At 39.7% G+C, this 15,262-nt stretch overlaps 1 protein-coding gene across 3 annotated transcripts in view; it reads right to left on the reverse strand.

The window, feature by feature from the left end:
- Positions 1–11,953: 11,953 nt before the first annotated feature.
- Positions 11,954–15,262, reverse strand: part of ACSM4 (acyl-CoA synthetase medium chain family member 4) — a 29,893-nt gene continuing 26,584 nt past the window's right edge. For all 3 annotated transcript variants that reach the window (XM_017517064.2, XM_017517062.2, XM_017517063.2), the window contains 2 exons: positions 13,566–13,685; positions 11,954–12,396 (listed from right to left, as the gene is read on the reverse strand). In XM_017517064.2, the coding sequence (XP_017372553.1) occupies positions 12,310–12,396; positions 13,566–13,685 (207 nt within the window). In that variant the 3' untranslated portion in view covers positions 11,954–12,309. The remainder of the gene's footprint in view (positions 12,397–13,565; positions 13,686–15,262) is intronic.

Genomic DNA, 15,262 nt, shown 5'->3' on the forward strand with positions numbered 1-15,262 from the left:
GTGAACATTTATTAAATATTTGTATGTGTGACTGACATGATTATTTTATGCGATACAATGACCTTTAAGATGTATACTGTGGCTTGTGATTTTTGCACATTGATTTTGTATCCTGGGACTTTGCTGAAGTTGCTTATAATCTTAAGGAGATTTTGGGCTGAGATGATGGGGTCTTCTAAATATACAATCATGTCGTCTGCAAATAGAGACAATTTGACTTCCTCTTTTCCTATTTGAATACTCTTTATTTCTTTTTCTTGCCTAATTGCTCTGGCTAGAAGTTCCAACACTATGTTGAATAGGAGTGGTGAGAGAGGGCATCCTTGTCTGGTGCCAATTTTCAAAGGGAATGCTTCCAGTTTTTGCCCATTCAGTATGATATTGGCTGTGGGTTTGTCGTAAATAGCTTTTATTATTTTGAGATATGTTCCATCGATACCTAGTCTATTAAGAATTTTTAGCATAAAGCGCTGTTGAATTTTGTCGAAGGCCTTCTCTGCATCTATTGAGATAATCATGTGGTTTTTATCTTTAGTTCTGTTGATGTGGTGGATTATGTTTATAGATTTGTGTATGTTGAACCAGCCTTGCATTCCCAGGATGAAGCCTACTTGATCGTGGTGGATAAGCTTTTTGATGTGCTGTTGCATTCGATTTGCCAGTATTTCATTGAAGACTTTTGCATCCATGTTCATCATGAATATTAGCCTGAAATTTTCTTTTTTAGTTGAGTCTCTTCCAGGTTTTGGTATCAGGATGATGTTGGTCTCCTAAAATGAGTTAGGGAGGATTCCCTCCTTTTGTATTGTTTGGAATCATTTCAGAAGGAACAGTACCAGCTTTTCTTTGTACTTCTGGTAGAATTTGGCAGTGAACCCATCTAGACCTGGACATTTTTGGTAACAATCCTGCAAGATCTGCACATGTACCCCAGAACTTAAAGAAAGAAAGAAAGAAAAAAAATAAAAAATATATATATATATATATATATGTCTATTCTCATTTCACTGATGAGGAACATGAGGATTAGAACAATTAACTTGCTCAAGGTCATAGAACTAGCAAAGTGGTGGATGCAGTGTTTAAACTCAGGACTATCTGACCCCTACAGCATATACTTAATCAATTTGTCTTTGTTCATCTAACTGAATGCTGTACTCTCACTAAGGATGTGGCTTTCCTTCCATTATTAGTTTAAATGTAAATTATTGAACTCGAGTATTCATGTAGATAATCCTTATTTAGGCCTCATGTGTGCTGAAAGAGAGTCTAAACCCCCCGTCATCCCAGACTATTTATTTATGTATCTATTTTTAGAGACAAGGTCTCACTTTGTCCCCCAGGCAGGACTGCAGTGGTGCCATCACCGCTCACTGTAGCCTTGACCTCCCAAGCTCAAACAATCTTCCAACCCCAGCCCCACAAGTAGCTAAGACCACAGGCACGCACCACTACGTGTGACTAACTTTTGCATATTTTGCAGAGATGGGGCTTTGCTATGTTGCCCAGGCTGGTCTCAAACTCTTGAGCTCAAGCCATCCAGCAGCCTTAGCTGCCCAAAGTGCTAGGATTAAAGGCGTGAGCCACTATGCATGGCTAGACTCTTAAATGTACACTATACCTGCCTTGAAATTTATACTTCTTAGTGTTTTATTCAAGAGTAGTGTTCTGCATTGGTGGAGTATGCAGTCCATAGCATGATTTGAGCTGTAAATGGAAGTATTTCTCCCTAACTTATCAAACTGAGATTCGTTCTTTGGAACATTGACTAAAGTGAAAGTGAGAAGCAGGCGAATGATCTAGAAGTGCTCAAAGAAGGAGAACTAAATCATAAAACAATTACAATGGAACATAGATTATTCAACCAAGTTTCAAAGGAGTGGGAAGGAAGTACCCACAAAATGCCAGAAAAAGTTTAGGAAGCAAGACTTGTATGTATACAGTATAAAACTGGAGGGAAAGAGATTAATTCATGTTTGCCCTTAAGAATATAAGCCCGGCCGGGCGCGGTGGCTCACGCCTGTAATCCCAGCACTTTGGGAGGCCGAGGTGGGTGGATCACGAGGTCAAGAGATCGAGACCATCCTGGTCAACATGGTGAAACCCCATCTCTACTAAAAATACAAAAAATCAGCTGGGCATGGTGGTGCGTGCCTGTAATCCCAGCTACTCAGGAGGCTGAGGCAGGAGAATTGCCTGAACCCAGGAGGCAGAGGTTGCGGTGAGCCGAGATCGTGCCATTGCACTCCAGCCTGGGTAGCAAGAGTGAAACTCCGACTCAAAAAAAAAAAAAAAAAAAAAGAACCTAAGCCCACAAAATGCCAAGTTTGCCTTAGAGAAACATACCTGTCAAAACTGAGACCCAGGACTGGTGGGATGCAATGAATCTGAGGTGGCGGGGATCAGTTCAGGACACCCAGAAGGGCAGAGTAGGTGCAAGGGCCTGGCCAAATGTGAATCCTCCAGGGATACACTCAAGTTCACATGGGCTCGAAGTTGGGTTTCAGCCTGGAAGATCAGGCTGCCGGGTGAGTTTCTTACACAGTGCGTGGGTGTAATGAGAGCACAGGTGTTGCAGGTGCTGCCAGTGAGGCTACAAAGCCAGTGACGGATGGGATGTCGTTCAATCAACCATGAGGCAGAAACCGCTTGGCAGAGGTAAGGCATGCAGGTCTTATGCATTTTACATTGTTTTACTTTATACTACATGTATGTCTTTAAATTCCCTTGTCCACGGAGGAGGTCTATAAAAAAATAAAATAAAATTCCCTTTCGCCTCCTAAGTAAAAGGATTAAACAGCTTTCAGTAGGTCAAAAATATAAAAGAACCACCGAAATTAGAGAATGATAGACAAATAATGAGGTCAGGTGGTCAGATTGAGAGATGGATACTCATACCAAAAAGAAAACACAGGCTTCTGTGAGTCGCAGCTGAGTCTGAAACTAGCTGTTTTTAAGTACACGTTAACTGAACAGTGACTGTGAGCTAAGCACTTGTCATGCCTGATCTCACTGGATTTTAAAAATAACCCACAATGTGAGGATTATTATTATTATCTCCATTACTGTTTTTTTAATCTAACAGGGAACCTAAAACTTGGCTTAGGTAACTTACTTAGAGCTCCACAGCCAGGTCATGGCAAAGCCAGGATTTGAACTCGGTTTGACTTTCGAAGCTGGGCTCTAAATCATATGATATGCACTCTGAAGGCAGCAGATATTGGGAATCAAGTCAGAAGGAGACCAACATTCAGCACCAGGACATCTGTTCCCTGAAGATGCTGGATAACAAGAGAACAGTGCAGGAAGTCTGAATAGGGAGCAAGGCCAGAGCAGGAGGAGGGTCTGAAAATCTCTCCTACCCAGATTCTGTCTGAACATACAACTTCAGGGGCAGCACCTATGAAGGCTAGGAATAGAAAGGTAAAGGCAATCTAGAATGTGTCACACCATTCCCCTGTTGCTTGGCTGTGGGGTTTTCAGAATATATGAAGCAAATAGAACAAAAGGTACCTTCCTCAGACCACCTTCATCTACTCCACATGGTGCTGTAAGGTTTATTTTATTTATTTTTTTGAGACAGGGTCTTGATCTGTTGCCTAGGCTGGAGTGAAGTGGCATGACGTTGGCTCACTGCAACCTCCACCTCTGAGGTTCAAGTGATTCTCATGCCTCAGCCTTCCTAATAGCTGGAATTAGAGGCATGCATCACCATGCCCAGCTAATTTTTGTATTTTTAGTAGCAACGGGCTTTTGCCATGTTGCCCAAGCTGGTCTTGAGTTGGCCTCAAGTAATCCACCCACCTTGGCCTCCCAAAGTGCTGGCATTACAAGCATGAGCCATTGCACCCAGCCTCAAATGGGTCCCTTCCAAAGTGGCATTGTTTAGATACCCAAGGTTCACTGTCTCACACTCAGGAAAGTAACGATGTGAACACACAAGGAGTGAGGTTAAGAGTGGAGGTTTAATAGGTGAAAGAAAGGGAAAAGCGCTCTCCTGCAGAGAGAAGGGTCCCAAGAGGGTTTTCCAGTCTGTGGCAAAATGCAGTGGGTTTTATAGATGAGCTTTAGGAGGTGGTGTTTGATTTGCATAGGCGCAAGAGATTGGTTGAGCCAGGTGTGTCATTTGCATAGGGCATGAAAACCTGGCCACCCCCACTCTAATCTTTTATTATGCAGATGGGCTATTTACCCAGCCAGTGCCATGTTGTCTGTTCCTTTACTGTACACGTTGTGACAAAGAAAAGGGAAGATGGAGCCTCCATGTTGAACACACCTGGCCCACAGGTAGCACTTTTCTATTGGCACAGCTGTCAGCATTCACCCATACTAGCTTCCAGCTTGCTCATCTATGTCTGCAGCTCAGTTTTTCAGGCTGTTCTTTGTTAGAAAAGAAATGATTTGGGGGCTGCTTTTTGTTAAAAGGGAAATTCTGCCAAGGACTCTTTTACCCTCACTATCTGCCTAAATTATTTCTTTCTACCTCCTGTATCATTTCTAAGGAAAGTTTACAAATGACAGAGTCCTTGGTGCCTAAGGATGAACACTGACGATGTCCTTGTCTGGGAAGTAATCTTAAGGATGTGAACGTTCACACAGCCATGAAGTAATGATGTAGTGATGAAGAATAAACAAAACAAAAAATAAATAAATAAATAAACAAAGGAGAATAATAAGGAATAAATAAAGACTGAGTTATTTAGAGCTGAACAAAGGCCTGGTTCACAGGAGGAAGTAAGTGGAAGGAGCCCCAGTAGCTGCCACAGGATGAAGGGGTAATTTAGGTAATTCTAACATCTAGCCTGAGGGCTACAGGTTTGCATGTTTTTCTCACCTCATTGGGATATTCTCAGCACAGTCAGCAACCATGGAATAAAATAAGCTGTTAAAAGAAAAACTTCAGACAAATTAAATTTAACAGAATTTAATTGAGCAAAGAAGGATTCTCAAATCAGGCAGCACCCCTGCCCCGCCAACCAGAATAGGCGTAGAGACATCCTGGTGCTACCACCTGGCTAGAGAGGATTTATGGACAGGAAAAGGAAAGTGCCGTGCAGGAAATTGAAGTAAGGTACAGAAACAGCCCAAAAGATTGCAACTCAGTATTTGCCTTATTTAAACATGGTTTGAACAATTGGCCACCTGTGAGTGGTTGAAGCATGGCTTCTGTGATTGGCTGAGATTTGGCTATTTGTTCCAAGAGCAGCTACAGTCTGTTTACACATCCAATCAGGTTATAGTTCACACTATGCAAGAAGGAACCTTTAGGCCAGGGATGTCCAATCTTTTGGCTTCCTTGAGCCACACTGGAAGAAGAATTGTCTTGGACCACACATAAAATACACTAATGTTAATGATAACTGAATTTTTTTAATTGCAGAAAAATCTTATAATGCTTTAAGAAAGTTTATGAATTTGTGTTGGGCCAGTTGAATTTCAAAGCCATCCTGGGCCACATGTGGTCTGTGCGCCACAGGTTGGACAAGCTTGATTTAGGCCAAATTAAAAATATGTGGCAGCTTCAGGCTAAATTCAACAAAACTGAGTTTTGTTTTTTCAAGTTTGCCTCTATGTAGTACTTAAATATGCTTGGGACTCAAAAGATATATCTTAACTTTTTATCTGTATGCTAATATTTAATATCCTAAAGACAGGAGACAGTGCACGGGCAACTGAAATCCAGCCAGTAGAACAAAGAGAGATCTGCAGGAAGGCCAATGTCTTTTTCTAATTCCTCTGGTCAATGGGATCGAGATATGCATGTACTTTCCCACTTAATATCATGAGTCTTAACTTTCTTCCTGTATTGACCATTTTTTCAATTGAGTTCAATTCAAAGACATTTTCTGAGCACCCACTATGAACCAGGAACAATGCTGGGTACTAATGATGAAAAGAAAACCACATAGAGCTTTAGCCAGCTTGCTCTACGCCACAGCACAGCAATGCCAGTGTCATGAGACTGCTCTTCACAAACAACCAAGGACTTCCCAGAAATCTATGCTGTGCAGTCTCCACCAATGAAATTCTGAAAATTAAATGCTGTATTGAATGCACAAATAAAAGCAAAAAATAAGATGATAAAATTTTTGGACATAGTGGTAGATCTGGGGTTAGAACCTACAGTTATTGACTGTGAATTCAGAGTCCTTTACACAATATCAGATTATCTCCAAATTAGTCAGGGTTCTCTTAGAGGGACAGAACTAACAGGACATATATATATACAGATATATATATAGTGTAAGTTAATACTTAATAAACTCCCCTTTTTAATATATATATACACACATGTATATATGTGTGTATATGTACATATATACACATATGCATACGTGTGTATACACATATACACATATGTATACATGTATGTATATATACACATATACACATATGTGTGTATATACATGTATACACATATGTACACATGTGTATATATGTATGTGTATACATATGTGTATATGTACATATACACGTGTGTGTGTGTGTATGTGTGTATATAAAGGGGAGTTTATTAAGTATTAACTTACACAATCACAAGGTCCCACAATGCAAGCTGAGGAGTAAGAAGGGTCAATCTGAGTCCCAAAACTAAAAAACTTGGAGTCTGATGTTTGAAGGCAGGAAGCATCCAGCATAGGAGAAGATGTAGGCTGGGACGCTAGGCCCATCTCTCTTTTTCATATTTTTCTGCCTGCTTTATATTTGCTGGAAGCTGATTAGATTGTGCCCACCAGATTAAGGAGGGACATGCCTTCCCCAGCCCAGTGACTCAAATGTTAATCTCTTTTGACGACACCCACACAGACATATCCAGGATTAATACTTTGTATCCTTCAATCCAATCAGGTTGATACTTAGTATTAACCATCACAAGTCCCCCTCCTTGTCAACTTAAACTCACACACATCTCCTGAGATCATACAAAATCTTCAAATTGAGACAATAATAAGGTCATAATCATGCCTAACATATACAACTATCCTTTATACAACTGAAAACACACAAATCCCAAACCAAAATACCATTATATAAAGTTAACAATACTTAAATGTTGATATGAAGTCAAATCTTATATCACATGATAAAGAAAAAGGAAATAAAATGAAAACATTTTCTTCGTACAAGTGTATACATGCACAATAATGTTTTTAACAAAAGATGGAGGAAATACTCATGATGATTATAGTCCTTGTTTCTGCAGCTGGTTGTGTGGTCATAGCTTCATACTTGAAGGATCTGGTCATTTGTAGTCCTGCCTGGATTGGGCTGTGGTAGTTTCCCATTGACCTTAGTCACAAGGCATGGTAATACTAACAGATACCCAAATGGAGCTTCTGTATTCCATGCACCCTCTTCCTTACCTCCATTGTGGAGTAGTAGACTAATTTCATCATGATAGTTTGGGTCAATCACCCCAGCCAATGCTGTAATTCCCTTCTTAGCCTGTTGACTTAAAGGTAGGAGGAGCCCAAAGTGGTCAGGTGGCAATCTTAACTTCCAGTTTAATGGAATTGTTTTCCCTCTGAAACTAAGACCTCCAGGCCAGCAGAATGCAATGTTGTGGGAACAGGAAACAAAATTTTGCTAGTGGATCACTAGGGGGGATGGTGAGTGGCGCCACTTCTGCTTCCACCCCTTGATTCCCAAACCTGTGAATCCTGGCTATGGACAAAACGGTACCATATACTGGACGCTGATTCAGAGCACACGTGGCCTTTTGTAGAACTTTGCTCCAGCCCTGCAAAGTATTAGCATCTAGTTGGCATGTAATTGTGACTTCAAAAGGCCATTCCACTGTTCTATCAATCCAACTGCTTCAGGATGATGGGGAACATGGTGAGACCAGTGAGTGCATTGTTCCTCAGTAGAACAAGAGTTGTTTTTTGTTTGTTTGTTTGTTTTACTTTAGATGTATACTATATCCAGCATTTCTCCCCATGCTATCACCCCCTCCCCACCCCCCGCTGTCCCTCCGCTAACCCCCCAACTGCCCCCAGTGTGTGATGCTCCTCTCCCTGAGTCCACATGTTCTCATTGTTCAACACCCACCTATGAGTGAGAACATGCAGTGTTTGATTTTCTGTTTTTGTGTCAGTTTGCTGAGAATGATGGCTTCCAGATTCATCCAAGTCGCTACAAAGGACACAAACTCATTGTTTTTTATGGCTGCATAGTATTCCATGGTGTATATGCACCACATTTTCTTTGTCCAGTCTATCATTGCTGGGCATTTAGGTTGGTTTCAGGTCTTTGCTATTGTACACAGGATCGGTCACAGCTTAACCCAAGGCAGGGAAATGGGAAAGAAGCGAAATTGGAATCTTCTGACAAATCAGAGCAAAACAACCCAGCAGAAGGAAAAAATAACCAGCAAGTGGTACCAGAGAGTGGTGAGGAGCTGGGGCGGACAAAACCGGAGTCTGATCCGCAGGTGGTGAGTGAGGGAGGAGCGAAGCCAGAGCTTGCAAGTAAAGCCGCAAAAGGGTCCAAGTCAAGTGCATCCTCATAGGAGGTCGTTTCGCGTTGGAAGTGGGTTTCTCAACTGGGGTTCTTCCTAAAATTGTGACTAAGAAGACTGTTTTTTATTTGTGTGCTGCACAATGCTGTTCTCACAGTTGCGAACAATGATTTTGCAACCCTGTTAATAGTTTTGTTAGGGATCTTTTAGCCCTATATGGTAGTATGTATAGGCAGACCCATGGGCTACTTTTGCATGCGAGGAGGATGGGAGAAGGGGACACTGACCTCTCCCAGGCTGCCCTTACGCAGTGCCCGCTGACCCATGGGAGTGAACTGACTGTGAGGCAGAAAATCAGAGGGAAGTTTTCATTTTACGAAGGAGTTTTCACATGCCACAACTCAGCTTTCCCCTGGCCACTTTGCTATGAACATTGCAAAAAGGTGGAACATGTAAGTTAGAAGTGAATTGTTCAGTAAAGTTTGTGTATTTCTATGATTTTCTTGTTTGGTTATGTCTGTTTTTATAGTTTATTAACATTTGTGTGTAGCAAAGCTGACAGTTCAGTGCTGCAATTTTGGAAGGCAGGATGTGAGAAAGAAGAGGCCCATTTTAGGCACAGATTTACAGTCATTTCTGACAAGGTTGGTGATGAAGAATTTCAGTCTTCTGAGTATACTTCAGTATACCGGTGCAACAGGGACACAAAGAAATTCTCTTTGTTATGTCTTTATAATGAAAGCCACTTCTCAAGGGTTTTATGTGGACTCAGCCCAAGCTGTTCTATCCCATTGTGCATTTTCTGTGGCATGAAACTTACAAAACTAGCAGTTGTAACTATAAATCACAGCCACTTGACAAGAAAGGATATTTATTATTTTAAATGGCTTTTGGAATATCAAAACAGCAAGGCTTTTGATCAAAAATCACATTCAGTCAAAAGGTTTAGGAAGCAAATTATTTAGTAGCAGAACTTAGAAAAGAAAAATTTGCATGCTTGGTGAGAATCTGATAATAACATTAAAATGCTGGGGCAAGATGTAACACAAATGGAAAAGACTTTATCCTCAGTAAGTTGAATGACTGAATATATCTCATATGCTGCTAAAAAGGTTTTGTGTCATTAGCTGAAAAGCAGCAGCTTCACTATCCAGGTTGCTGAGTCAATGGGTTTCACTAGTATTTGTCATGCGGTACCATTCGTAAGATTTATAAATGATAAAATTCGAAGAAAACTTTTTCTATTGCTAGGAACCTCCCGAAGCAAAGGCCAATATGTAATGTGTGTCATCATATCTGATAACCAAAGGTCTGCCATCTACGCTCCTGGGGCCTCATTGGTGGTTGTCTCCATGATAAGTTTTGCCTCATTAACAACAACAAAAAAATCCTGATGTTGACGTTATAGCACACTGCTTTCTTCACAGAGAGGCTGATATAAAACACTTGGAGATACAGGAAGGTCTGAATAATGTTTCCCAGCATCAAAGACGCATTTATGTAAAAATGTTTAAAAAAAATTAAAACCCAAAACCAAAACCTGGACAAACAGCACACAAATCTGCTGCACCATACACACCCAGCGGCTTCTTAGAGGAAGAGTAGTCCTGCAGAGGTATTTGAGTTGAAAGGTGAATTGCCAGAGCACTAACAAGAAAACAGTAAGCCAGCTTCTGCTGAGTGCCGTGCTTGAAAATGAAGACTGGCTATAGAAACTAGCCTTTTAGCAGATGTTTTTCATCACATAAACAAATGAACAAGTTTCTAAAAGATTCTGGAGAAAAAAATTTTTTTCTCAAGTGACAAGAGTCTTAGTTCTAAAAGGAAACTGACTTGCCACCTTGCCAGAGGAACTCTTGAAATGTTTTTGCAGCCACTTGGACTTGGGAATGAAGGGTACAACTCTCAAATATTGCTATAACCTACCTGGAGGAACCACAAAACCAAATTAAATGGCATTTTCTCTCCTTTTCCCAGCACTAGCGTATGACTGGATGAGGAACCCTTTCTCTAAATTTGCTCAGCCTGAAATTGTATCGCTGAAGGAAGAGAGTAAACTCAGCCCCAGTAGACAGTTCTAGGTTTCTGTGAAGTAAGAGTACTCTTCAGGTTAGTCCTAACAGGCACATACCATGAGGGGTGCCTACAGGGGATTCCTGAATTTGAACGTTTTTTCAGGGACGATTCCTGGGTAAAACAATTGCAAAGGGCTAGAAGAGACAGACACCAACAAAGTCTGAGAAGTAAACTATCCAGATTAAGAATATTAAGGAAAGTTAGCTTATGGAAATGGGCTTATCATTAAGTTTTAAAAAGTTAGGAAGTAGTAAAAATGTTAGGCTTCCCGCACAAGTGGCTATGTTTATTTAATAGCTAGCAAACGTAAGAATATATTTTTATGCTCCTAGCTAGGGGTTTTGCTTGGTAAACCAGATGAGAAGGATTTGAGGGGGCAAAGAGAGTAGGCAGGACCGACCTTCCATAGCTTTAGATATTCAGAATGTTAAGTCTCAATGATGTTGAAATTACATTGAAAGGATTGATAAGAGGATTGTTAAAATCAATCAGGTAAATAGGGAGGATAGGATCTGGTGCCCTTTGATTGGCTTTTATATTTATTTGTATGATTGGCTTTTATATTTATTTGTATTTGGTAAAGCTTGGTTGTTATCCAAGCTCTTCTTTCCCAGCTGTAAAACCCTGTGTTTGGTTGTAACCTGAACTCATTAAAAGACTTGTTTTCAGCTTATTAACTTCTTATTTTTACTGACGTTTGAGCAGGTTATTTGATAAATGATGAGTTTCCGGGTAGGAATTGCGTGCTTTTCTCCTGCTTTAGTTTTTACTTTAAAAAAAATTATATCAGTTACAAAAAGACCTGCAGTCTTGTGGTTTAGAAAACTTGTTTAGCTTTACAGAGGAAAGAGTGTTAACTTTGTATTTTAATATATGTTTCTCCAAGGTTAAGCATGGTTTTCCAATGTTATTTTTACTTGTATTTTGCTTTTGGTAAGGCCAGATTTCAAGCTGGTTTTTCATAGTTCCTGATAATTTCAGAAAAATAAAAATAAATTTGTTCCCTAAATATTGGTGTTTTGTACTTTTTCTTTCTTTTGGCCTCTTAGTAAATCTCTTGCTTTATGTGTATGTGTGTGTGTCATGCACACACACACACATTATATATACATTATATATAATATATATTATATATATGTAAAATAAAAGATGTTTATATGCCAAATTATAAAAAATGTCATGGACATGATCCTAAAAAGAAAGACATATAAAATTTATTAATTACCCTTAAATAATTAATACCTCTAAATCCAAGTTTCAGATATTTTACAGTTAATTTGCTTCAAAATGAGGCACAACACAGTACTTAATTTCATTAAATTCACTGACTAATTTTTGAATTATTTAAATTCCTTATTTTAAGGTCTCAAAGTTTGGTCTCATAAAGATGTTAAGCAGAAGAAACTGTCTTGAACATTGTTCTTAGGATATATCTTTATTTTGAATCAATCGGGCACAAGGTGAATGAAATACAGATTCATTGTACACTTTCTTCTTCTGAGCAATCATTTGATTCCTTAGATTTTTAAACATTACAAATCATCATCATTACCTTTGTCAGTTTGGTCATTAAAACAATTTTTATCCATATATTTTTAGGCTTTGATTTACTTTTAAATTTTTTAGCTAAGTAAAAAACAAAAACTCAACAGTTGAGTTTTCAATCACGAAAGATCTTAAACATTTTAAGAGAATAGTCACTAAATTATCAGGAGCAATTACTAAGAGAAAGTAACCATATTACTACTTAACCCTTTAGCTTTCTCATCAAATTATGTTCGTCCCCATTCTTGGTTTCTTAAAACGTGGCGTTTGATTTTCCCAGTGACTGTCTTTGGGAGTTCCTGAACAAATTCCACCTAATTGACAGAAAAACGTTATGAGACACTTGATTCCATCCTTCCAACTGTCAGTGCAACAGGAGAGAGGTTGCATGAAACTCAGAATTTTTAAGTCGAGATTATCTTAGCCTAAGCTCAATGAATTTCACGGACACCAGAACCTGGTCTGTTTATACAAGAAGGGTGACAATGTAGCTCCATCTTACGGGTTTGTAGTGCAAATTCACTTAAGTGCTTTGCCAGAAGAAAGTACTAATCCCTTTACTCCATTGCTTTCCCCTAGTTCGAACTAGTCCTAGGTCTCTACTGTTCCTGGGAAATGGAGAATACAGCTAAATACAAAAAGAACAGTTCTTCTCTTTTCAGAGCTGGGTCCTGGAAGTTTTGAGGAAGATTTTTTAGGGATAATTTGCAGTATATACAGTTTCCCCTTCCAACCTGATTTGACCATAAAAATCCTCTTTTTGTTCTCTCAAAATAAGACTACTATATTTTAAAATGCCCTCTAATAGCCTTTCTGAAAGTCAAAGGTCACTGATTTAGTGAATTTAATGGAGAAAATGTGAGTCGTTTTCAGGCTGAATTAACTACTTTTTGACTGAAATGATGCTAAATGAAATAGAAATCTCATGCAGAGGATCAGTAAATATCAACCAATTCCACAGTTAGAAGGAAACTACAGGGCCATCTTCATGTCCTTATGTAGTATTGTTCTTAAATCCTTTTTGAAGGTTTCAGGAAGGATTCCATAGTTTCTTTGCATACCATCTTCTCCTGGACATTAAATGAGGTCACTTGATACTTAAAGGCATGTACTTTGAATTTATAGGGGTATTAGGGCTAAGGGCACTGAGATAGATGAATCAAGTGCTGTCCCTAAAAACAAGGCACTTGGCACTTCTTTGCCACTGTGTTTTTCTCGTACAGAATGGGACAAATTAGTCCTAGAAAGATTCTTACTAGTGATTCGGTATTGCAGAGTTGATTAAAGGTTCTGGTTTATAATTCATGTATATTATTCTAATATAAAACACTTTAAGGCAAAATTCTTAGAGTTAAACAAACTGAAAAGGTGTCTTTTACCTATATAATGAGCTACTGTAAAGTCAAAAATCCAGTAAAATCTAATTCTAACTTAGACCTTCATTTGCTAACATCCAAACTTAACTTTTGGGCAAAGTACTTGCCTTTCTTGGATATTTGTAAGGTGCAGTTGTTTTTTTCACATGATCCTGAAGCTCAAGAGTTAATTTCTCTGGGTCGTAGGACTTAAATGGTGCAGCTAAGACAACAAAAGCTTTCACCACCTGCAAGAGAAAAGTTAATTTGTCTAGCTCTGTTTGTTTTTCAGACACATCAAGGATTTGCAACCAAGGCTGAACACAGGTTCTTACTATTTGTTAATAACAATTTGTGTGATTACAAATGCCAGAGATTACCTCTGAACAAAGCTTAGATACAGTTACACAGTGTTTTTTTTTTTGAGACAGAGTCTCACTCTGTCACCAGGCGCCAGGCTGGAGTGCAGTGGCACGATCTCGGCTCCCTGCAACCTCCACCTCCTGGGTTCAGGCAATTCTCTTTCCTCAGCCTCCCGAGTAGCTGAGATTACAGGCACGCGCCACTACGTCCAGCTAATTTTTGTATTTTTAGTAGAGACGGGGTTTCACCATGTTGGCCAGGCTGGTCTCAAACTCCTGTTCTCTGGTGATCTACCCGCCTCGGCCTCTCAAAGTGCTGGGATTATAGGCGTGAGCCACCGCGCCCAGCCCAAAGTGAGGTTTTGAGAATATTTTCAGGTAAATGGTTTATGAGTGTGAGGATTGCAGCAGTTCAAGAAAGCTAAGTTCTATTTACAGGTCACACGTGTATTTAACATTTCAATCAGACTGATCCTATTTATTATACAGGCAGTCCTTGGTTTATGGATGACCACTTACTCCGTTAGAAACCTATACCATTAGAAGCACGTAGCAGGGGGACAAATGGAGCTCCTAGAGAATATGCAGTTTCAAAGGAGTTTGGAGGGTCTCAATGAAGGAAGGACTGTGTATCCCGGAAGATCAAATCTCAGGAAGGAGCTGAGTGTGGTGGCTTCCTATAACCCCAAGACTTTGGGAGGCAGCGTAGAAGGATAGCTTCAGCCCAGGAGTTTGAAACCAGCCTGGTCAACATAGTGATACACCATCTTTATAAAGACTAAAAAAAATTAGCCCAGGTGCAGTGGTGCATACCTGTAGTACTAGCAACTCGAGAGCCTGAGGCAGAAGAATCGATTGAGCCCAGTGGTTTGAGAGGTTGCAGTGAGCTATAACTGCATCACTCATTCCAGCCTGGGTGACAGAGCAAGCTTCCATCTCAAACAGAACAAAACAAAACAAAAAACCAAAAAACTCTCAGGAAGGATGTATCTATATCCTCGAGCTCATTTTGCCGCATAGCATTTGCTTCTCTTTGTAATACTGTTTAAAACCCACCAGTTAGATAATTACTGAGATTAGTAAGCATAATTTATATTATTTACTGTTCATACATTGATTCTAATTGGTGGTTGCTTCTGTTCAGCTGAAATCATTTATAGCGAGAGAATAGGAACATGGTGGCAGGAAGAAACTGTTTTGAGAATGAAGTGGAGAGTAGATTGTGTGCAGGAGGTAAGAGTGTGGGACTGACGGTGTCACTACAGAGGCACACTGGTGTGTGAGAGGGAGGTGAAATTTTGTCACTCGCTGTATTGTAGGAAACTTCCATGAGGAAAAAATTAGGAAAATGGGGCTTCCTTCTAGAATTAAGGCTATCACTATCATTGCCAGAGTTCCATTTCCTTAGGTCCTAAATAGGCATTTGGGAACCTGGCCACAATTTTCTTTTTCTTTTTCTTTTT

The sequence above is a fragment of the Cebus imitator genome, unplaced genomic scaffold (assembly GCF_001604975.1).
Source record: "Cebus imitator isolate Cc_AM_T3 unplaced genomic scaffold, Cebus_imitator-1.0 Scaffold614, whole genome shotgun sequence".
NCBI lineage: Eukaryota > Metazoa > Chordata > Mammalia > Primates > Cebidae > Cebus > Cebus imitator.